The sequence below is a fragment of the Podarcis melisellensis genome (genome assembly GCF_964234715.1).
Source record: "Podarcis melisellensis genome assembly, chromosome: 6".
In the NCBI taxonomy this organism is placed as follows: domain Eukaryota; kingdom Metazoa; phylum Chordata; class Lepidosauria; order Squamata; family Lacertidae; genus Podarcis; species Podarcis melisellensis.
Window position 1 is genome coordinate 18,109,891 of NC_138538.1, and position 24,814 is coordinate 18,134,704.

The 24,814-nt window shown below is 43.4% G+C and overlaps 2 protein-coding genes across 2 annotated transcripts; one reads left to right on the top strand and one right to left on the bottom strand.

The window, feature by feature from the left end:
- Positions 1 to 11,950: 11,950 nt before the first annotated feature.
- Positions 11,951 to 13,396, bottom strand: MOCS3 (molybdenum cofactor synthesis 3; the record flags this gene model as incomplete). Its single annotated transcript, XM_081917098.1, has 1 exon — positions 11,951 to 13,396. One exon carries the CDS (start codon positions 13,394 to 13,396, stop codon positions 12,098 to 12,100), a length of 1,299 nt encoding a protein of 432 aa, XP_081773224.1. The 3' UTR covers positions 11,951 to 12,097.
- A 169-nt stretch (positions 13,397 to 13,565) lies between these two features.
- On the top strand, positions 13,566 to 24,415 carry DPM1 (dolichyl-phosphate mannosyltransferase subunit 1, catalytic). Its single transcript, XM_081917316.1, has 9 exons — positions 13,566 to 13,695; positions 15,756 to 15,855; positions 17,100 to 17,133; positions 17,668 to 17,744; positions 17,866 to 17,891; positions 19,844 to 19,939; positions 20,375 to 20,443; positions 20,623 to 20,737; positions 24,068 to 24,415. The coding sequence occupies exons 1-9, from the start codon at positions 13,592 to 13,594 to the stop codon at positions 24,170 to 24,172; spliced, it is 726 nt and encodes a 241-aa protein (XP_081773442.1). The 5' UTR covers positions 13,566 to 13,591; the 3' UTR covers positions 24,173 to 24,415.
- The last annotated feature ends 399 nt before the right edge of the window (positions 24,416 to 24,814 follow it).

Consider the following 24,814-nt stretch of genomic DNA (forward strand, 5'->3'; position numbering starts at 1 on the left):
TCCAACCAGGGATAGAAGTTGCCTTAAAACTGCAATCCTGCTCAGGAAGAAGACCAGGCAATGCTGAATGTTGCAGTTGTTACTGGCTGTGTTTTGTTGGGGAAGAGGGTAAAAGGCCCACCTTTTATCCACTCAGCTGAGAAGGCATCATCATAACCTCCTTAGGCCTCACAATTGTGGATAGAGTGATTTGTGGGCCATATTACGGTAAGGTAAACCAGTGGTTCCCAACTGGTGGTCTGCAGATGACAGCACAGCATGACAGCACAGCATCCCAAAACATGTGAGATAGTGGCCAGACAGGTCTCTCACGTGAGGTCATGGCACCCCAAAACATGTGTTTTGGGGTGCCGTGCTGTCATGCAAGTCATGTGAGATGCACATCCTGGTTGTTGGAGGCTTTGGTGACACCACTTACATAACAGAAACTTCCACAAAAATATCAACATTTTCAAAAGTAAGGGGTCCATGGCTTGGCTTTTGAAAAACAGGGCCCTCGCAGTATTTAGGTAATTGGGAACTACTAACTAAATTATTTATAGGCCACCCCTCACCTGTACTGATTCCAGGAAGCAGCATTCCATAAAACTGTTGTAGGGGCTCTTGCTCAGCACAAGGGCCACACTTCTTTGTTGGGAAGCTTCCAGGGGGTGCATGCCAGCAGTGGGTGGGGGTCAGAGACAAAGAGGAGTGGAGCAACAAAGTACAGGGGGCTCCATTCCAGCTGTGCAAAAGAAGGGAAATCCATGCACTCTTGTGGGAATGCTGTTTTCCTTTTTTGTATTTCTGTGGTTTTCTCTTGTTACTAGACTGCATCTCACATTGCCACTTTGTATGCCTTACAACACACACACACCAACAGGAGGACAAGGAGAGCTTTTGCAAGCTGAAGGAGTAAGGAGAGAGGATGGGGCTTGGGAAAGCTTCAAATAAACCAACATAATCACCTCGTCAGTAGAAACGCCATGTGGTTCCTGCAAAAGAAATGAAGGAGCAAGTAACCTGCAAAGCAAATTTTTAGACAGTGTGAATGAAGCTCGAGGCAGCCTTCTAACCTAACTGTGCAGTCCAAGCAAAATTGGAACCTGCAATAAGTGCTACTTATTTTTGCATCTTACACTGCCACCTTCAGGCCCTTTGCAGAAGTTTTAAAAATATTTTTATTACTGCTATGAAAATGTATGCCAAGTGATACAGCAGAGTATTAAGAGTACTGAGATTGAGAGGAGTAATACTGCAGGAGCTGCAACATTTGAGGGGGTGGGAAGGCGGCAGGATAGATGGGTGAGTTCAGAGGCCCCTATTTTGCTCCCAGAGCTACTTTTCACAGGGAACTCAGGGATCGGTAGCTCTGAGAGGAGAATGGAGCAAACTAACCCTACCCAACTCTTGGCCCCCTTAACAAACTACAGCTCCCAGCATGCTTTGGGGAAGACATGACAGTTTAAAGAGGCATCATAGTGATTAAAACATATGGCATGAGTGTGGCCTAAGAAGCTGACGTGATTGCCACTCCCTGGGCTGGGTGTAAGTAAGAAGACAAGGCAGGTGGGACGGCCAGAGAGCAGATTAAGATTGGTAGGGAAGTGCCCATCCACCCTAACGGAGCAGCCTCCATCATGGAGGCTATTTCAGCCATTATGCCAAATGGCTGAATCTGGACTAACAGCACAATCCCACTTCTCTCTATGTGTTGTGTGTGTGTGTTCACTCAGATATGATTAGTATTTATATCTATATCAGTAGAGCTATTCTTAAATAAAAATAACTTATGGCACGGCCAGTTCCCACAACTATGAAATAAAAAAGCAGTCTTTCCGATGCTTCACAAAGTTGACTTTCCTCCAGCAGAGAGGGCTAACTCTACTGTATGAGTCAGCAATTTTATTTTATTATTATTGTTGTTTTGCTGTACAGGATTTAGTCTTATTTTCAGCATCTGGGGTCAAGGAGACCTCCATTTGTGTAAGACGGAACCGATTTCTCAAGGTAACGTCATGAGAGGGAAAATTTAAATTTGGAGACAGAAGCAGAGCTCTTGCTCCTTAGCAACTGCACAAATACATTTGGTGTGTTGGGGGGGGGGGACAGCAGTTATTTTGCAACAGAGGGGCCACGTGTCAATGTCTACAGGAGCCTGCAACAGCACCCAGCAATTTCTTCCTTTTATGGTCGATGGTGAGTGACCCCTGGCAGCTGGACACCTGAAGAGCAATTATTATTTATTGCTTATTTGACCAGAGTCAGTATGCACACTTTGGGTGGGGGGGGGGATGTGACCTTCAGGGTGGGGACATACCCACTGCATTCAGCAAGGGATAGAGAGGCCATGAGTAAGGTATCCTCAGCCCCTTAGTTGAGAGGAAGTGGGACTGAGAACTACTAATAGGAACCTATTTTTTACAAAGCCAGACCCTGGGTCCATCTAGCTCTATTGTGCACTCTGACCACTGGCAATGGCTCCCAATGGGCTTCAAACAGATGCCCAACTATGCCGACCCTTGATGCCAGCCTCAATCTTATACAGCGAGATACTCCCTCTTCCATTCTCTGTCTACTTTAAGTGCTCTGGTTATTTCACCAGAGCAGGGATGTGGTAGTGTCATGGTCTAAAAACCACCGGGCCTTGTGGCTTACTGATCGTAAGGTTGGCAGTTCAAATCTGTGTTACGGGGTGAACTCCCATTGCTCTGTCTCAGCTCCTGCCAACCTAGTAGTTGTAAAGCATACCAGCGTGAGTAGATAAATAAGTACCGCTGCAGCAGGTAGGTAAATGGCGTTTCCATGAGTTCTGGCTTCCGTCATGGTGTCCTGTTGTGTCAGAAGTGGTTTAGTCATGCCAGCCACATGACCCAGAAATGCAGTCTGCAGACAAATGTCGCCTCTCTCAACCTGAAAGCGGAGATGAGCACCGCACCCCATAGTTGAATTTGAGTGGACTTAACCATCCAGGGGTCCCTTAACCTTTATTTCACCAGACTGCAAAAAAGGGTGAAGAATTTCTGAAAGAGGTGGTGAGCAAAATCCAGAGTAGCCACACAACCCAGTGACAGTGTAGGACCTGAGGAATCAGAAATAAAGATCTCAAGAGAGAGAAGGAAATTGCCCTATGCCAAATCAGACCCTTGGCCCATTAAGCTCAGTGGTTCTGCACTGGCTAAGCATGGCTCTCCAGGGTTTCAGGCAACAGCCTTTCCCAACCCTATCAGGAGATGGAGAGGGATTAAACCTGGGACATTCTATGACTGAGCTACAGCCCTTCCCATGGTGGGCATCAGGCTAGTAACATATGTTGGCATGCCCTGGCATGTTGAAGTCCATCCTTGGATGAAATCATTTCCTTCATGTTTAGGACTCTCCAGGCTTAATTAACATTTGACATTAAGCTTAATTATGTGCTCAAAGTCTTGAGCTGTCCAAGGCATTGTATAGTTCTATTTGTTTTCGAGCCAGTTCCTCCACAGACATGCTGTGGAACTAGTCTTGTGAAGAAACACACATGGAAAATATTACACTGGCATGAGAACTCTGCCCAGGGCGGACATAATTTTTTACGAGCAGCGAAGGAAGTGTCCCCCACTGTGTTCAGTACAACATGCATTTCTGCACCAGGAACCAGGATACATTCTCAAAAGCTGGTTCTTCAAGCCTTTGCTGAGGTTCAGTGTGAACTGAAGGAAGTACAGCCATGGAGAGCACCTATTGGATAGTACATGTGACATCACTAAATGCATCTTGCCACCCACCCCAAATTCCAGAGCAGTTTTGCAATGTTTTGAAAGATGCTTTTCATTATTTTATAAATGAAAATATTATATATAAAAGAATGCAAATATTATAGCTATAAAGGTTCTTAAAATGGACAGCCTACTTAATACATGAGGGAAAGGCAAGATTGACTGCTTAAGCAGCATGTAGGTCTGGCATGTTGTAGAGCCAGAAAAACCCCTCAAGTGAAAGGTCTCCACTGTGACCACTGTCCAAGTGTTTCTCTTTTGGACCAGAACAGGTCATACTGCAACTCATAAAGACTGAATTCCACAAGTTTCCTTAAGAGAGAAAGATCCTTTCAAACTGAAAACTTTACATTTATCATTATATACTCTATTGTGGTGTTTAGACTGAACCCAAGAGGAAATTTTTCAATGACTTGGCTGGTTTTGATAACTTACTTGTAAATAATTCACTTTCTGCCTAACCAAGAGAAATACGTTACTGTCAGAATTGCAATATTTTCTTGGCTGCACAGAAACTGAGAACAAAATGTATTGCAACAAATGCCATAAACTGTCAAAATGTACATATGTATTAAGATGTGTCTTTAGACATATGGACTGCCTACCAACACCCTGTTTGCTTGTTTTCACTTCTGCTACAGTTCAAATTAATGCTGTATATTATTTGCAAAGATGCTGAAGTCTTGTAACGATGTAACTGGTTAAACCAGCTGTTCCTATTTGGGTGAAATTCAGTTCAAAAACATGTAAAAGTCACCAATCTGGGAAATGCTAGGTTCAACTGTTGGCCTTCATTCAGCTGGTAGATCAAGACCCACTCTTGCGTCACAACTCAACGTAAACCGGGTGACAACAGTAGCCCGGCCACCATAGGAATATGCTGTAAAAAAATTAAGAGGTGGGTCTCCAAGTTGCACAAAGGTGGGTCCTGAAAATCAAAAGCATCTCCACCCCCATCGTTCAGCTCCGAGGGCCTTCTGGAGTTCCCTCACTGTAAGGTTACAGGAAACCAGACACAGGGCCTTCTCAGTAGTGGTGCCCGCCCTGTGAAACACCTTCCCACCAGATGTCAAGGAAATAAGCAACTATCTGACTTTTAGAAGACATCGGAAGGCGACCCTGTTTAGGGAAGTTTTTAATGTTTGATGTGTTATCGTGTTTTTAATATTCTGTTGGGAGCTGCCCAGAGTGACTGGGGAAACCCAGCCAGGTGGGCGGGGGTATAAATAAATAAATAATTATAATTATTAATAATTATAAAAGGTTGAAGACTACTGGGTTAATCAAAACCTATTTTGACTGACTGACCTGGATAGCTCAAATGATTCAACCTCAATCTGTTAACCGCTACCCATCCAGCCAGGTCCTGTATCTATAGCAGTGACCAGAGGAGGAACGACGACTGGGAGGAATGCAGACAGAATAAACGCCATGGTGCATGTGGACACCTTGATCTGCCCCAGCTGCAACAAAACATGTCTCTCCTGCATTGGTCTCTACAGCTATATAACCTGCCCTTCCTTGGCTCAAAAACAAAAACAAAAAAACCCTTGTTTGCAGGCAGACATAGTAGGAAGAAAAAGAATGGATAGTTCTTTCTACTGTTCCATTAGAAGAAAATAAAGCAACATAGCCTAGAAATAGCTATAAATCCAGTACAGTCTCCGTGTTCTATTTCAAACTTTTCTTTTTTTATCTAAGTCAGTGAAAGATTAATCAGGCTCTGTGCATAACAAATAACGTCATGTGGATAATTAATCAAGAGCTCTAATAGGCTTTTCAATGCTTGGAGAAGTATCCATTCATTCACCTAATTATATGAAGAGTAAAAGTCAGCGCCAGAAATTTCTTCCATAATTAGATTAAGTCTCTTGATCATGATACTTTTTAAAAGTTTATCAGCCCTTGCCTCCTTATTTCTTACTTCCTTTTAAATCTGGCGAGTAAAGGTGGCTCATCTTAACACTTTGCTTTACCCTTTAACACTTCGCAGGTGAAATCTGCATATTTTACAACACCGCCAAGCTTGCCTATCGGAGGACTCCACCGTTCACCTCTGGCTGCTGTTCTGTTTCATTAAAAATTTACTCAGCAATTGCCTGACCTATGAAGCAGTGCAGAACTGAGTGTGACAGTTTATTTGTTCCATTTATTTCCTGCCTTTACTCCAAGGAGGTAAAGGCTGTGCATAGTTCTCTACCTAAGTATCCTCACAAGAACCCTGTGAAGTAGGTGAGACTGTGACATAGTGACTGGCCTAAGATCACCCAGCAAGCATCGTAGAACGGCAGAGTTGGAAAGGATCCCGCGGGTCATCTAGTCCAACCCCCTGCAATGCAGGAATCTCAACTAAAGCCAGGTGGGGTCTTGAACCAGGGTCTCTTCCGTCCCTTTCGGCCTGGCACTCTGACCAATACAACACACTGGCTCGAGTATACTCAGTAGAACATATAGACCCACTTACAAAATAGCTGCAGCTTAAACTCGTCTAGATAGGCAGCGATAAAGAATGTAGAAGCACTGGCATTTCTGTGTCTCTCTGTGTCCATTTTCACAATGTGCACTGGGGTCAAGGTGCATCTGTCAAACTGAGATTAAGCTCCTAGGGAGCAGGATAAGGGACCTGAGCCCCCCAAGAACGGCAACTGTACTGCATATTTGAGCAAACATTATTTTTAAAAGAAATCCTCAGCGGTTTCCCAAATGAGAAAAAAAAGTTACAGCGAGTACTTGAAACAGGGAGAGAAACAAAAAAACCTAGGCCTGTTGGAGTGTCTATGAAAGTGCATAATTTTTACGATCCTCTTTGTTGTTTTGAGATCCAGCATGTTTTTCAGATGCTGCCTATAGCGAGCATGCTGGCTTAACATTCGCTTTTACACCGTTCCCGAGGACAGCATTGTTATCTCTTAACAAGGCTCGTGGGGTGCTGGATTTTATATACTAGCAGTACTGGAATCAAAAGAACCTTTACAGCTGACTTCAATAAAATCAGGACTTCTAGTTCCACTGCTGTATGAGAAGTACTGAGAGCAGGGGAAAGCTCACAGTTAGCTGAGCAAGTACATTATGCTGAGTAATACATGTGCAGGAAGCTTGGTTTTCCGCAGTACAAATTATAGAGCAGCAGGGAGGGATAAGAAAGAATTTACCCTACATCACATCCTGGCATTTACTTTTGAGGAGAAAGGGGAGAAGGAGCAATGGTTGAACACTAGGTGGTTGCATCCTGTTGTTGTTGTTGTTGTTGTTGTTGTTGCTGCTGCTGCTGTTGCTGTTGTTATTTCTATACCATCCTTCATGCAAAGATCACAGGACAATTTACAATAAAATGCAGTGGAGCTCCATGGGCACAATGGGACTTCCATTTCTTCTTCCTAGTGTGCATTCCTCAACCCCCAGAGCTTATTTTGAGGGTGCAAAAGAGGAGGAAGTCCTATTGCCCGCATGCAAGTTCCTTGTGCCAGCAGTGCTGCAGCATTAGAAACTGTTCTAGGCAAGGAATCCGAGCAGGAACAGAAGTAATAAGTTCACTGGGTCCAGAGCCTGGCATGAAGCATATGTGAGCAAGGAGCAAGTGCTCATCAATGGAAGATTAAGATAGAGTCTGGGTGAAATGGGAGAACGGATGCAATTACACTGAGTTCCAGCTGTCCAAGGATTCAGCAAGAGGGCGCCAAAACACACCATTCTTAAGGCATAGTTTTGTATGTCATTTTATTGTTAGGCACGAATCAGCATGAAGTAGGAATATGGGCAGTTTGTGGCTTTGTCTTGGATCTGGCTAGCATCCCCAGATGGATGGATACTATAGATTCCAGAAAGAGAAGAGGGACAGGTCCCATTGAGACTGGTAGATCAACTTTGCATTGTAACAGATGGATAAAACAGGATGATCAGGATTGTCAGGAACTGAGCAAAAGAATTGTTTTAGCTATTTCAGATCTGAAGGTGTGTCAGTAATGTTTGTCAGTAATGCTTGAATTATATACTGTACTTAATCTTTCTAGAAACTGGGGGAGGGGAGGGAAACCTCTGAAAACTCAATTCACATTTCCCTCCTGGATTGGTAGAAAAGTACTTTAATCAGGACTGATAATCCTGATGCTTTAAGGGAGGGGGAACAACATGAAAATCTGATTCTTTACATTTTGAAGTGAAGGTGACAATACAGGAAACAATCTGATTCTTTAAGAAACCTCCCCAATTTTCTTTGAAAGTTAAAAACTAAAATGCTTTAAGTACTGGGTAATTTTAGGTAGGATAATTATTCCCCTAATGGGACATGAACTGGAGAAGCATTCTGAATATCCAAAGGCCTGAAAATTAACCAGCATGTTTGTGATCCTATCATGCCTGTGCTAGTTAGCATTGTCCATTCATTTTATTGAAATCTGCATGGCCACCTGCAGCAGCACCACACTTGAAATGAATGCAGGCAACACAGAAACTTTTTGCTTCATTCTTTTCTCTCTCTTTTTAACTGCAGCCTGTCATTATGTGCTGCTTTTAAACTGCTAAATTCTATGTACCAAATTGCTGCTGTTGATTTTATATGATTTGTACAAAATTCCAGTCCTCCCAAAAGAACTGTCTAAAACGAAGCAGCTAATTCTCATCCCATGTATTGAGATTCCCGCCATGCAAAGTTAATCATGAATTAACCTGCAGTGCCACCTAGCACACGTTGATTTAACTGTGCAAACTTTAAAATGCAATTTTGCACTAGATTTCACTGCAGGCAGATTTACATGCCTGTACTATTCCCATGATGTAAATCTGCTGTTAGTAAATCTGCTGTTAGTATGTATGTGAGGGTTTTCCATAACAGCCATAGAGCCAGCTCATGTGTGGGCTGAATCACACTAAGTGTCCAGTCATTCCTGGTGCCATCCGTCTGTCTCAGAAGATAATGGAAGATAATGCCCTTTTGGGGTGAAGTCAAATAGTTGGAAGGGTACAGTTCCTGCTGTGGCTGTAGAGGCTGACACAGGAGGCAAGTGTTTTGTTGCAGCTGTCACAGAGGAAGGCGTCCAGTTGTGCTGCTGCAGATGCACCATGATGTTTATTTTCTCTGCGCTCCTTGCTGCAGTCATTCCTTCTCTTTTCACTATGGATGCACAACTTGACTGCCTGTCTCCAGGCACTGCGGTCGTCTGCAGGGAATTCCCGCATGGCAGGGTTGGTGTTGCCAGCCTTCATGGCATGTTTGCAGATATCTTTGTAATGCAGTGTTGGTCTGCCAGTCATTACCAAGGAATTTACTGCAGAGGTACAGGCTTGCTACAAGATGTGCACAATGGGTGGTATTAGCCACATTATAACAAATGTCTGTGGAAACCGCCAGTGTAGATCAACAAGTACAAAATGTAATATGGAAAGCACAAATGCCACAAATAGCGAACATGAAAACACACATTCAAATCAACCCTAAGAGCCAATGGTTTCTCAGGAATGTAATTGTAGTGATATAAATCTAAGATTGCAACATGATTCTGAGTTGCAGCCTAGCTAGGCCATGTTTCTTGAACCTAGACATTTAATTACACAAATGTCTAAATTAGCAAGATCAACTGATTGGACTGTTGAGATTATGTTATTTATTACACATATATCCTAGCATTCATCTAAGGTCATGCAGACAGATAATGGGGAGGGTGTGTGTGGAAGGTATGTTCAGCTTCAACTGTAAAATTGCATCACGTGTCAAAAATATCTAGCATGCGGGATAAGGGCACCAAGAGGAAGAAAGAATGAATGTAATATCACAGCCTATTAAAGCTGTTAGAAACATTACCCATTTTACAGTTAAGCCATATAGAGTGGTATCCAAGTCAGAGTCCAAGTAGCGAAACACTGAAATCAATGGGATTCAGTTAGTCATAATTAACTTGTCCACTGATCATAATTATCTACTCCAAGATGACTTAGTCAGGTACCATCCATATCACTTTGTATTTTCCCCTGATCTCCCATAGCTTGGCTAAATACCACTATCATGTTCTCTAGAGCAGTGGTTTTCAACCAGTGTGCCGTGGCACCCTGGGCTGCCTTGAATGATGGTCAGGGGTGCTGCAGGCAACACTGGCCTCTGCTGCTCTTTCCTTCCCTCCCTCCTCTGATGCCCTCTCCCATCCCTGCCTTTCAAAGACTTGAACAGCTGTTTCTTGCAGCAGCCCTGGCTACAAGCTCCCCAGGCAAATGGTGCCTCTGGGGCTGGGTTGCCAAGAGCTTAGGCAGTTGGGGGTAGCTGTGGCAGCTGCCTGGAGGACTCCCATGGAGAGGGGAGACTGAGGCTGAGGGAACACTCCACAAGGGAGGGCATTTGAAAAGGGGTGAGAGGCTGCCAGCTGGGCAGGCAAGGGATGACACAACTGGGCTCCTGAGCCCCACAGGGGTGCCGCAGAAAGAATGTAGTTGGTCAAGGGAGCTGTGAACTCAAAAGGGTTGAAAACCCCTGCTCTAAAGTGTCCTGAAAAGATTTGAGTGAATTTCTAGTACACATGCACTCCGCCCTGCAAAAAGTAGCCCTATTTCATTTCATTTGGAAAGAAATAGGATCACAGTCATAGCTAGTAAATGTATGAAAAGGGGACAAGAACAGTATAGGAATACTGTATAACAGGAGACACAGTGCCATTAGCAGGCATGGTGCTCAGTACTTCAATCTAAAAGACTAGATATGTTTTTCTGTTTATATTTTATTGTAGTATTCTATTGATTATGGCATGCTTTCATATTGTCAGCTGCCTCAAGAATTACTGTGACCGAGGTGGGATATGAATGTTTTAAAGTTCTCTCTGTGTAAAAGTTCACTATTTAAACTCATAATCAGATACTTAAAAATGATTATTTGGGAATAATAAATTTTATAGCAAGCAAAAACTGAAGTGAGAGGGACTCCCCAAACTCCAGCTTTCATCTTCATATATCTAACGCCTGTGTCTGCAAAGAAATATTTGGGGTGGGGGGAGTGTGGACAGTATCTGTTCAACTATCAATAATCACATGGCTCTCAATCTCCCTCCTATTGTGACCTTTATTGCACAGCTGTTTCACCCTATTTTCTGTCTCAAATGTCCAAGATCTGTTTGACATCATGAATTCCAAACACAGAAAAAAGCAACGCAAATGCTTGTGAATACATTTATATGTTCAGTGTGCCAAATTATTTTTGATTTATGTACTTATTTTGCAGCACTGAGGAAGCACATGTTCTGTTAGTATTCTCCCAAGATCTTTTAGTTGAGTAAACATATGAGCTTTGAACTTCATGCCAGAGGAAATTTGTACACCGGTACAGAAATACAGGCATAGAGATGAATACTATAGCACACAACAGACACCATCTTCTTCTTCTACAGAAAATGGCACTTTCCGTAATCCACTACTAGTCACGTTCAAGCAGATATGGGGGGGGGGACCTCAAGTTATTGGTTATATAAATGTCTTCCTCCAAGTTATTTAGGAATGCCTCTCTCCCATTATTTTATTGCTCACAACCAAGTAGATCATAAAGAAAAGATGGAGAGTCTGGAGCTAAAGGAAGAGATGAAGTGCTAGATAACAAAAGTTCCCAGCAATAGGGTGTGGGAGAAAGCAAAGTATGTGTGCAAGATGTATACCCCATACACCCATACACTAAGGAGCAAATATTCTCCAAGATGTAGGGGCAGCAAATGGCACCCAAACTGATATAGTGGGGTGCAGCAAAGAGGGGAAGAAGGAATACATGAGAAAGCTGAAGAGTGCTCTCTCAGCTATGTTAAGCAAAATGATTACTAAAGTCACAGAAGGGAGATGATAAAGAAAAGTGAAGGGGAGACTGCCATTTTCAAAGTTCACTGGATCAGTGATGTTCAATGCTCTCAAGTATTAGATGATACATAAATGGAACCTGATTTATGTCTTGATGTGGCTTTTGTTGCAGCTTGAGACAAGCATCAATACTAGTAAAAGGAAAAGTACTAGAGATTCAAAAGCAAAGATGTAAATAAACCAGCTTATTATGGAAGCAATTCTTCTGAAATGCTGTGAGTTTCATCTAAGATTTTCTCATCTGTAGATCCATTAAAAGTAAAAGGCCTAAGTTAGTGATGTCCATTAATTTCATTGGGTCTACTCTGACCATCACTCGCATCGGCTACAACCCCATACGACTTTTTAACAAATCAACACACACACACACACATTTGTCTTTTATAATAATAGTAATAATAATAATAATATTTTTTTCCTAAAAAAAGAAATTTCACATATTCCAAAAGGGCTTCTGCAGGATTATTACAAATATTCTCAGCCACGACAGTGATCAATGGAACACTTGAATAAAAACAGAACGCTATTGCTCTTAGAAAACATCAATACTGGGGGAACTCTTCGTCGATTTTGCTAGCCCATGCCATCAGCCCTCCCCTGATATCCTTGACAGAAATGGGACCAAGTCCATTCTGAGACAACCCCTGCAATATTCGCACAGCCTTCTGAGAGTCATTTCCCAATTTGCAGACCACGTAAAGGGGGAGAACCGCGCTGTCACCCGCCTCTTGCCTCGCTTCATGTATCCTCTGCCGCAGGGACTTCAGGGATCCTTCGTCTCCTCCTTCCAGCTTACTTAAGGGCACATGGAGGGAATGCGGCAGGCGGCAGATGTCCACTTCCACCGGCGGGCGCACGTCCACCAGCACGTGAGGAGCCCGGTTGTCCAAGACCCTTTTGTACTCCTCCACGGACACCCTCTCCTCGCCGCTCAACAGGTGCAGCGCCCGGCACTTGTCCGTTGCCGACGACCCGCAGAATTCCTCGTAGTCCTGGAGGGCGGTCACCGTGGGGTGGTCCCCACACACAGCACACTTGGGGTCCCTGGGCCTGAGCTTGATGTGGCGGAACTTGCCTTCCAGGGCGTCAAAGAGCAGCATGGACCCGTGGCACGTGGTGCCCATGCCAGAGGCGATCTTGATCACTTCCAAGGCCTGGAGGGTACCGAGGATGCCCGGCACGACCCCCAGGACCCCTCCGTCGGCGCAGTTGGTGACCGTCTCCGGAGGGGGCGGCTTGGGGAAGAGGCAGCGGTAGCAGGGCCCCCCTCGGTGGTTGTACACCGCCAGCTGCCCTTCGAGCCTGAGGGCGCTGGCGGAGACCAGGGGCTTCCCGGCCAGGACGCAGGCGTCGTTGACCAGGTATCGGGTGGGCACGTTGTCCGAGCAGTCGGCCACCACGTCGTGGTCTCGGACCAGCTGCAGGGCGTTGCTGGGCGACAGGGCCAGCTCGTAAGGCACGCAGCGCACCCGGGAATTGAGCTCTCCCAGCGCCGAGGCCGCCGAGCGCGCTTTCGGGGTGCCCAGGCGGCTCTCCCGGTGCAGCACCTGCCTGTGGAGGTTGTCCAGCTCCACCACGTCCGGGTCCACCAGGCCCAAGCGCCCCACGCCCGCCGCCGCCAGGTACTGAGCCACCGGGCAGCCCAGCCCTCCGCAGCCCACCACCAGCACCGAGGAGCCCGACAGCCGCAGCTGGCCGCTCACGCCCAGCTCCGGGAGAACCAGCTGCCGGGAGTAGCGCCGGATGTCCAGCCGGCTCAGCGGGCCTGGCGCCTCCGACTCCTGGGACTCGCCGCCGCCGCCTCCCAACACGCTCCCCTCAGCGCGCTTTCCCGCCGCCATGATTTACCTCAGCGCCTCACGGAGAGGGTAGAAACGCCTCAGCGGCGAGCCGCGGGTGTTTGTGAAGGAGGGAGCGGAGGCCTCGCCTCTTCCGCTTCCGCGGCTCTTCGGTGCTGAGGAGGCCGGTTAGCACGCAGGCGACGTCGGCTCGGCCCTTGCCAGGCCTCCTCCTCCTCCGCCGCCGCCGCCACCATCATGGCCGCCTCCCGGGACAAGTACTCGGTGCTGCTGCCCACCTACAACGAGCGCGAGAACCTGCCGCTCATTGTGTGGCTGCTGGTGAGGAGTTTCGAGCAGAGGTGACTGAGGGGAGGGGACTTGTTTCGTTTCAGCGACTTAACGATATACAAAAAAAGCCCCTAGCGCTAACGAGCTCCCCCCGGAAAAATCCGCCCCGTTCCTGTACTCCGCGTTAGTTAATCTGGAATAACTAGCCCCATCTTCCAGACCCCCGTTCCGTTTCCCGTCGTCGCCGTTGCGAATTAGAATCCTCCATATCGTGGGGAGAAGCTTTTCTCCCCAGGCCGTTTTAAAGGTGTTGGGGGTTGTGAATCCGTGGTATATGTACCCCGAAGTAAGGGCATGATGATGGTGTTGGGTCTGCTTAGCTTCCAGGGGTAAAAGATGTACTGTATCTGCTTCGTTTGTTTCAGGCATCACCCTATAACTAGGTTTTAAGGATGCGTCAGACCCATTACGCCCCCATAGAATATGTTTAGACATGACTTTTGTCTGTTTGTTGTTTTAGAAAAGCTAGGACTTCGCAGGGCAGCCCTGCACGCATAAATCTCACTGTGTCTAATGGGGTTTTTACACTTAGGGGAGTGTGTGCATAGGATTAAAACCTGGCAGCACAAGCCTATGCGTGTCTACTTGGAAGTAAACTTTCATTCGTGTCCAAGTGAGATTTCCTTCTAAGCAAGTGTGTCTAGCATAGGAGTGAAACCTAAACATTATTTTCCCCCATCTGCATTTAAACTGGATGGTGATTTTCCAGGGACATTCCTATATTATTATGAAAATCAATTTATTAATCACCTTCTAAACCACTGTCTCAAGGCAATCTATAGACGGGTTTATGTGTATCTGTAAGTGAGTAAATGTCAGAGTGTAGATTTTGTAGGTTTTCATTAAGCAGTCTTTGGATTTTTGCCTATGGTGAAAATTTTCAGCCTGTTTTCACAGATGGAGCAAGTGGTGTGTAGATTACCAGCAACTTCTGAAACATGATTTTTCACCAGCTGTAAGCACATTATTGTGTGTTGATCAAGAGCCAAAATCCAATCTGATAGCTTTATTTATTGAGTAGTAACTTACTTATTTGGAATGCTGGCTTTAAGGACCAGATCCCTTGAATGGGACACCTGGAGTAGTATTTGCGAAATACTACTCTTTGCCAGTAGTATTTGTGAAAAGGATCAGGGGGTCTTGGTAGACCACAGGCTTAGCATGAGTCAACAGTGTGATGCAGCAACACACACAAAAAGCTAATGCTGTTTTGGCTGCATCAACAGAAGTATAGCATCCAGGTCAAGGAAAGTAATAGTACCACTCTATTCTGCCTTGGTCAGGCCAGTACTGTGTCCGGTTCTGGTCACCACAGTTTAAGAATGCTATTGACAAGCTGAAACATGTGCAGAGGAGGGTGACCAAAATGATCAGGAGCCTGGAAACCAATCCTCAATGAGGAACAGTTGAAGGAACTGAGGATGTTTACCCCAAAGAATAGGCTGAGAGGCGATACAATACCCATCTTGAAATATCTAAAGGGCTGTCCCATGGAAGATGGAGCAAGCTTGTTTTCTCCTGCTCTGGGGGCTAGAACTTAAACCAATGGATTCAAGTTACAATAAATGAGATTCCATTTAAACATCAGGAAGAATTTTTTGAACTTAAGAACTGCCTCCCTTAGGAGGTGATGGACTCTCCTCCTTTGGAGGTTTTTAAGCAGATGATGGATGGCCATCTGTCATAGATGCTTTAGTTGAGATTCTGCATTGCGGGGGTTGAATTAGATGACCCTTGGGGTCCCTTCCACTTCTAGGATTCTAATCATTCGGATTCTGAATCAGGCAAATGCCTGAGGCAACTGTGACCCATGAAATGAATAACCAACATTGGCCAACAGTTCAAACCCTACTGTTACTCTGCGGTATTTACTTGGAGCAAGGGCACTATGAAGCATTTCAGTTCCATTTTGAGAGGAGAGTGCATTGTAATAGAATTAATAACACCATTTACTTTTGATGAGGAAGCATTGGCTATTTCTTTCTGTTCCCCTACCCACTTTCATAATACTGTACTTGATATACTTTAACTTTTGAACCTGGCTTTAAAATGTAATTCTCTATTTTTTCAGTGGAAATGATTTCGAAATTATAGTAATAGATGATGGAAGTCCTGATGGGACACAGGAAGTTGCTGAACAGTTGATAAAGATTTATGGATCTGATAAGATTGTGAGTCATATGTTTATTTTTTGACTTGACTTGTTTGCTGTTACAACACAAGGTGCTTAATAATATTATTAGCATTGAGGGATGAAATTTGAATGCATGGGTTGTTCGTTTTTTTAACACTGAATTGTTTACCAGTTTATTCAGGTTGATAACATGGGTAGCAACATTGGGAGTAGTTTGAAATTTCCTGAATTAGCATATTTGGATGCAGTTTTAATTTTCACTTTATAAAGTTGTGCTAATTCTTAGAGTTGTCATCACTTGACCTCATAGGATGCTCTAATAGCTGTCTGTGAGAAATCTACCAGATACCACTTTCCCCATAATTTTTGCATTGTGACACACACAGAAAAGTTTGCCATGTTCAGCCCTGCAACAGGGGTTCCAGGTGCAGTGTTAGCAATGCTTCTTCAGCTGCATATACAGTGGGTGATATTCAATGTTGGTTGTAGTCTGAGTAGATCCATTGAAATCAGTGGACTCTACTTGTCCATTAATTGCAATGGGTTCTACTCTGATTGTGACTCAGTTGGATATTATCCAATACATTTTCATCCATTTGATACTGTGCCTACCTATATTTGCAGAATTAAATCCTTAAAGGTATATATGCTGCTGAATACCTCTTGATGAAGCGTTGCTAAGAAAAAATGGAAATGCATTATTTTTTTTAAAATGCAATACATATTCCTGATAATGAACAAACTTACTTGCACTAAGCCCCTGCAGTTTTTATGTGAGCGCCTAAGAGAGCATAGATGTATGGCAGGTGTATGCTCTAACCCTGCTAGTCAAGCCTCCCTTATTTTGAAGTGCTTGGTGGTGATCCATACTTTACGCTAAGGGCGGGGGACTTTTTTGGCTCTTTGGGCTGAAATCAACAAGTGGGTGGGCTGATCATCTGTCAGTCACCTGACATTGCAATGACTTCAAAGACCCAAAGTCAGCACCACGCACAGCTGATTCAGCCAGCTTTGGCTCTATTTCCCATCTTCAGCAGACCATTCTAAACTTGGTCTACAGCTCTCTATTCTGTAACTGTTTTGATCTGAATTAATGTCTGTGTAATCCAAATGTTAAAGGCAGCTTGCTCTGTAAATATGGAAATGTAGCAGCCCTATTTGAGAGAAGAGCAACTGTGGTAATGTTAATATTTAGCTGAAATGATAATAAAAAAAACCTACAATCATGGATCATTTAATGCAATTAATCGGTTACTCATTTCCTCCACTGATATTTTACAGCTTTTAAGACCCAGAGCAAAGAAACTTGGATTGGGTAAGTATTCATTAATTTGAGGATTTACAAGTTTTATATTCTGACCTTGAACTCCCAGGGCAGTTTACCATTTTAAAAAGCATGAGTTTAATCATACCTTTAACTCCGTTAGTTAGCGTGTGTGTTGGAAATTTGGAAAAAAACTTACATATGTATGTATACCTTTCTGGGGGTAGGAACGCATATTTGTTGGTTTTCAACAGTGTCCAACATATCACAACTCCAGTTAAATAATAAGCTGAACCTACACAATTTTCTTCAACCATGAAATTACACTGTTTATCACCATTTATACACTACACCTTGGGGGTGTAGTAGCTGCTTGAAATTCATGCATGTGTGACTAACTGTTGCCCGGGACAGGCTGGAGTGGGATAGCAGATTGATCAAGCAGCCATTCAATAAAAATGTAGGGCATTTTTTTATCCCATATGTTGACTTTAAAGAGAAACTGAATCAGCCTTGTAGCTGACAGCTCACATACATGATTCTGAATGTGGGTGACAGATCTTGCCTTTGTATCATTTACACCAGGGACTGCTTACATTCATGGAATGAAGCATGCCACAGGAAACTTCATTATTATTATGGACGCTGACCTCTCACACCATGTAAGTGTTTCTGTTGTATCTGTGCATACATTTCTTTAGCCTTTTATAAAGTTTTCTTTATTTAACTTGCATTGAGCTGCAGTATATTTTCATTTTCCCACATCTCTCTTTTGTGTTTCAGCCAAAATTCATTCCAGAGTTCATCAGGTGGGTAGTATTTTTAATATTTTTAGTATTCTTTAAATATTTCAGTCAGACCTTGACACTTATTGCCCAGGTGCATATGAAGCTGCCTTATACCAAGTTAAACTATTTCTCCAACTAGCTCAGTATAATCTACACTGACTGGCAGCAGTTCTCTAGGGTTTCAGGCAGAAATCCCTTACAATCTTACCTGGAGATATTGAGGAATGAACCTGCAACCTTCTTCGTATGAAACAGATGCTTTGTCCTGTCTGCATTTACATTTGGTACATTAGCAATGGGCAATAGATTGAACAATGCAAGAAATCAGAAGAGTCTAAACTTTAATTTTTGACCAGAATTGGATAAAGTTTGCAGCAAGGTCAGAATCCTGCCAAACTTCACAAGGATAGCAGCACAGAAATGTGAAAGTCCACAAAAAAAAAACCCTCTTAAAATTATGGTGGCAAGGGGGAACATATTCTGCCTGTGCTTTTGAGTTTTTCTGAAAAATAATGAGTTATGAAATATTTTCCTCCAGAACGGTGAATAAAGTTTTTAAGACTAGGTTTTCATAAGCATGCTCCCCCAGAATGATTTCTAAAAACTATGCAACAGGTAAACTTTTATGTAAAACTATGAACAGTATCGGATTCCTGTGCACCTAGAGTACAACTCTCAAATGCAAGAGCAATAATCGTTTTTGCCTCTAGGGGGCACTGCCGTTGTCACAAGAGAAGGGAGAATTCAGAGTTTTCTTTGCTTATGGGCTTCCTTTTGTTGATGTAGTTGGCGGATCTGTTTCTGTCTTTTCTGTCCTCTTGACTTGACCTCAAATTGTCATCGTCTGATACATAGGAAGAAGCAGAAAGTGATAGTGATAGCTTAGAAAATGAAAGGAATTACATTTCATGTAGTATTTATTGAGTCTTGCTCCCCACCCCTTTTTCTCCACTATTTTTATGGAAACGAGTGTTTTGTGTGCTTAAAACAGTGAGACACTGGAGGAGGCATCGTAAAACAAAGAAAATTATTACAATGTTGATTGTTTCTTCTGTTATTATTGCTTTTTGCCTGGTCCTCAAACTGGCAAAACTAAGATGGGAAGAATTAAAAGGGATTACCGTATTTTTCGCACCGTAGGGCGCACCGGACCATAGGGCGCACCCAGTTTTTGGGGGGGGAAATAAAGGGGGGGAAATTATTTCCCCCCCAGGTGCGGGGCTGGGGCGGGGGAAGCTAGAGCTTCCCCCGACCCCAGCCCTCAAACAGGCAGCTCTCCGCAAGCAGCGGGAGCGCTCCCGCTGCTTGCGGAGAGGTCCGCGAAGCCTGGACGCGCTGAGCTCAGCGCGCCCAGGCTTTGGCATGCAGGCACCTCTCCGCAAGCAGCGGGAACGCTCCCGCTGCTTGCGGAGAGGTCCGCGAAGCCTGGACGCGCTGAGCTCAGCGCGCCCAGGCTTCGGCATGCAGGCACCTCTCCGCTAGCAGCGGGAACGCTCCCGCTGCTTGCGGAGAGGTCCGTGAAGTCTGGACGCGCTGAGCTCAGCGCGCCCAGGCTTCGGCATGCAGGCACCTCTCCGCAAGCAGCGGGAGCCCAGCGCTGGGCTCCTGCTGCTTGCGGAGAGGTGTGCGAAGCCTGGAGAGCATGAGGGGTTGGTGCACACCGACCCCTCTCACTCTCCAGGCTTCAGCGAAAGCCTGCATTCGCACCATAGGACGCACACACATTTCCCCTTCATTTTTGGAGGGGGAAAAGTGCGTCCTATGATGCGCAAAATTCGGTAGTTTCCCAGTTGAAATTACTCCCTTTTACTACAGCCTAGACCTGCCAGTCACAAATGGACCCTTTTTCTCCCCTTCTCAACTTGGTGCCTTCCTTAAGCTGAATTTATTGTATTAAATCGGACCTAGATTTAATAGGAAGTTAATAGATTTTTGTTAATTGTTTTCCCTCTTCCTCTCAAATGTTTACATAGAACACAGAAAGAAGGTAACTTTGACATTGTGTCTGGAACGCGATATAAAGGAAATGGAGGTGTGCATGGGTGGGATTTGAAACGAAAATTGATCAGGTTGGTAGCTACTTCTTCCATCATTCAAGGTCTGTGATAGAAAAAGCCACACAGGAGGATTCTGCGTTCTGTTATTAACTCTCCTCCTCCTCCTTTTGTACTGCTCCAGATTAGTCTTTTATTCTTGCATTCCCCCCCCCCCTACTTCATAGATAGTAAACCTGTGGGCAGAGGTTTGATTATCTTTTATTCTTGTAATTCTCCTGGTTGTGTTTGGCAATATATAAACAATTTACAAACTGGGATAGTTAAATCCTTTTTTGTTCTACACGCTTCTTTTCTTGGCTTGATGTGAATTAGCAAACTCTTCCAAATTATGCATTTGTATTGACGCAGGACAATGTTATTATAATGAAATCCCATCTATAGAAAAGTATGTGATTTTCCAACATTGGATTCTGAATGTTTACCAAAACCCCTTATCTTTCTTGGCAGCCGTGGCGCCAACTTCCTCACTCAAGTTCTACTGCGGCCAGGTGCATCCGACTTAACAGGCAGCTTCAGGTGTGTTGCTTCTAAGGTTGCATTCAGCTTTCAAAGATGAGCAATAAAATTAATGGTCAATTTGAAATGGATAATAACATCAGACATGGATTGAAATGGTAAAACTTGTTTGATTTTGGGAATAAAGACTGCAGTTGTGGAGTGTTTGTATAATAGAAATATATGTACTTTCTCTGTAGGTTATATAGAAAAGATGTTTTACAAAAACTGATGGAGAAATGTGTCTCGAAAGGATATGTTTTCCAGATGGAAATGATTGTCCGGGCCAGACAACTGGGTTTCTCTGTTGGAGAGGTAAAGAATGTTAAATCACAAACACTATATTTTAAATATTATAAATTTACCTGATGGATAATAGAATAATAATTGGCTAACAGCTGCAAAATGGCCCAGGAGGTGTAATAAGCCTGAGAACTACTAAATCTAATATTGTGACAGAAATTACACAAATTATGTAATGCTGTGAGGAGCTTGGCAGTCAGCAACGTACAAATGTAGGCTTGTGGTAATTGCTCTTAAAAATATGAATATTTAATTTGTTTAACATCCTGTACTGAGACAGGTACCCGCTTGAGTTCCATGTGTTCACAAAAATGTATTGAATTGAGCCAATAATCCAATCTCCAGTCATAACCCCTAATTCAGATCAGTTATACAGACACTGTGCAACTATGAGTTAGTTCTCTCCAACCTTCCAGCAACTATTTAGACTTGGACTGTCAACTTAATTGCTATTAATGAATTAGGGATAAAAGTTAATCCCTATCTATGCCATAGTACACTGGAAAGCCCTAATTAACAAATGTCTACCTAATATGTACCTAACTTCAACAGTCATTCCTTATTTTAACAAGCTTTAAACAACAGCAGGTGTGGGTGCTTCTTTTGCGGATGAAAATCTCTTCTTGGCACCCTCGCACAAACATGGTGGCCTGCCTTTGTTGTGGATTCTGCTCTGTATTTTGGAAAGTTGTTTGTTCACTATGCATTTGGACATCTCTTAAGATACTGGGCGAAATTCAGTTGTAGTGCGAAGGAAATCATTCCTTCCATTTCTGCTTTGCCCTATGGAATGATTTCCCCTTGGCTCCCCCAGTGTGTTGTTCTGGACATTCTCCCAATCCTCCAGAGTGGATTTGGGGGAGGCGGGTATGAGAGGGAACAGGGGAACCCCATTGCGCTAATGGGAGTCCTTGCACTGGTTTCCAGTAGCAGAACAGGGCAGTTGAATCTCATCCTATGTAACCTAATTTTGCATGATGGTTCCTGACATCAAGGAGCAGGTTTTTATCTATGCTTAGATAGCATTTTGAATCAAGATAGTGGACTGAACCTTTCAGAACTGCACTGATTTTAATCACTGATTTCAAAATTGTACTTCTTTTTTGGTTTCTTGGGATTCCCAAACAGGTACAAGACTGCTAAGAAAATAAACATGTTTTATGAGATTATTTTTTTAGCATAAGCGTTCTAGACTGTCTCATTCCACTACATTCCAAGCTGCTTTTTCCTGCACTGGCAAGTGCCTCCAGTAGGAGTCCCAGATTCTTTAGCAATTCTGTCTCAAGACTGTGCCCTTGTTGTCGGTGAAGCAACTGAAAATGTACTAGACAAGCCTCTGCCTTTGGCTCTCCATTGGCAGAAGAAACTATTGCCTAGAGATGCAACAACTCATGTTTGGCAGAGCGGCATGTGTGTGGGAAGCGTGGTTTTTTCCATTTCTGCCTGCCAGCTGATTTCTGGTTCAGTATGCCAACTGAGAGTACCTAGCCAGACTTTCTGTGGATTCCACCGTCTGACTTTGGGCCCTTGGGTATTATTTAACATATAGTCTTACACGCTGGAATGTTAAAGTTCCTGCTTCAGTATAGTGAAAATAGCTGGCATTCTAAAGCACTGCAAATCAGTGTTTACTATATTTAAATGAATAGCTACTGAATTAGAACCATGTGCAATATAGTTATTAAAGGAGCAACACTTCAGTATGTTTGCTACAAAAATAAAATGCATGTTAGGCTTACTGGTAATCTTATTTAACACTTAGAAGGTATATACAGTAACATTTGCCTCTCGTTCTCACAGCAATCCTGTGAGGTAGGTTACTATTGTTCCCAAATTACAGATAAGGGGCTCAGGATGAGAGGTAGTAACTTTTTCAGGGCTATATGAATTCACATGCTTCTCCAGATCAAGTCTAGTATTCTGTTCATAGGACTGTGCTAATTCCCCTAACAGTGCGATCCTATGCACGTTTATCATTGAATATTTCCTGCATTCAGTGGAAGTTCTGTGTTACTTCCAGATAACACTTGGCACTGCTTTTGTAAAGGGTCACTCTACTTATTGTGCATATATTAGCTCTCAATTGAATTGCCCGTATTTGTACTTTTTGCATATTGTTTCCCTCTTATCCCACTATTTACAACCATATATACCGGCAACTGAGAATTACACTTCATGCATCATGCTAGAATAAAGTGTGCTAGTTTTTAAGGTGCTACAAGAGCAATTGTCTGAAGCTAGTGTGTGTAGGATTGTAGCCCAAGTATGTATCCCTTGGAAGTATAACACTAATTGCAGGTATAACACTATTTTAACTACTGTTGAGATGGTGATGAATTCTGCTGCAATATGGAAAACCCACCACCACATAGATGGGGATGCTGAAAAGAAAGCCAAACAGGATTTTGTCTCTGCTTTTCCCTTTGTTTAAAAGATTTATACCCTGCCTTTTGAACAAAGAGTTTTAATATTTTTGCCAGGCTGTTTGCAGCCATGCCCAATTCAAGACCTTGACTTTAACTTACAAAGCTGAAAGAGGGCCTCTCCCTGTATCTGCTCATCCAGGAATTGACAGCTGCATTTACGGCTTATTGGGTGGTGATGCGAGATAGGACCCCCTCTGCAGTATCACCAGATCTGTGTAACTCCCTCCCTTTGGGGGTGTATCCCTCACTGATGTCTTTTTGTTCTCAAGTCTTCTTTTCACCAGGTGTTTGTGGGTGGAGTGTAAGCCAGAGAAGTAATTTTTTATGCCTGCTGTAATTACTTTTTATGTCTCCTGTAATTGCTGATGTTATTGTTCTAATCTAGTGTTTATGCTGTTTTCTTGTACTCCATCCTGGGGTCCAACACAAATGTTTCTTTAAAAAAACAAAGAACAAAACAATTTAAATCATTAAAACAACATAACAGACAAAATAACATAGCAGGACATTTTGCTGCAGAAAATCGTCAGATTAAAATGCTGTGAAAAACCTGAGTGAACAGAAAAGTTTTCAGCCACTGCTTGAAAGACCATGTTAACCACAAAGAAAAAGGAGAGCCTTAACTATTCTTCTGAGCCATTGGAGCTTCTGCCACCACATGCAAGATCCAGTCATGCACACTAGGAACATGCTTTTACAGGAGATGGTAGCTGAGATGCTTTGGATTAGAACTAGATTTTGAAAGTGAAAATGGCTATGATAACATAGGTGCCATCATTTCATACCTTCTCACCAAAGCAGATTTTATTCTGGACATGATGCTAGATGGAGCTGAAGTGGCCCTTTTTTCTTTCTATTACTTCTTGAACTTGTTATGTTAAAACTAAAATAATTTTGTGTTTTGTTTTTTTAATAGGTACCTATATCATTTGTGGACAGAGTCTATGGCGAATCTAAACTAGGAGGCAATGAAATAGTTTCTTTTGTAAAGGGACTGTTGACTTTGTTTGCAACTACATAATTTATTAAAGAGAATCTTCCTAGCATTCCATATACCTTTGCATTGGACTGAAGAAATTATTTTTATATGGGATAGTGGAATCTTGCTAAGTTTTCTTGTAGCTATATATAGAAAATCATTGCTAATTTCTGATTTGAAGAAAAACAATACAGTGCATATAATTCGGGCGGCATTATTTATTAAATGTGAATAATGATCACTGTGTAATGTTTACTATTCAAAAATAAACCCATTCCATTTAAATTGTGTTTAAATTTTGGGTATGTGTGGGAATGAGACCACCTGCTCTGAATGGAGTAAGCTATTTGCATCCTTCTTTAACATGATATTCATTGCTTAAAGATTCACATGTCCGCTGGGGGGGGTGGAATGGGCCTATGCTACATTTGCACGTTGCATCCCAGGGAAGCTGAAGGTGGATCACGTGCATTTGCCCCTCTCCATCTGCATAAGTCAGAGCAACAGAAAATACCATTCAGTCTGCCCCTCCATGTATTTAAATTAAGTGCATTTGGACCAAGCAGGATCACACCCCTGATGATGAGCTGATGTGAGGAAGGCAGGTCCTATTTAGTGCTGGGTGTGGTTCTGCCTCTCATGGACCCAACCCAGCGCTAAGCAGCCTTGCTTCCTCTTCCATCA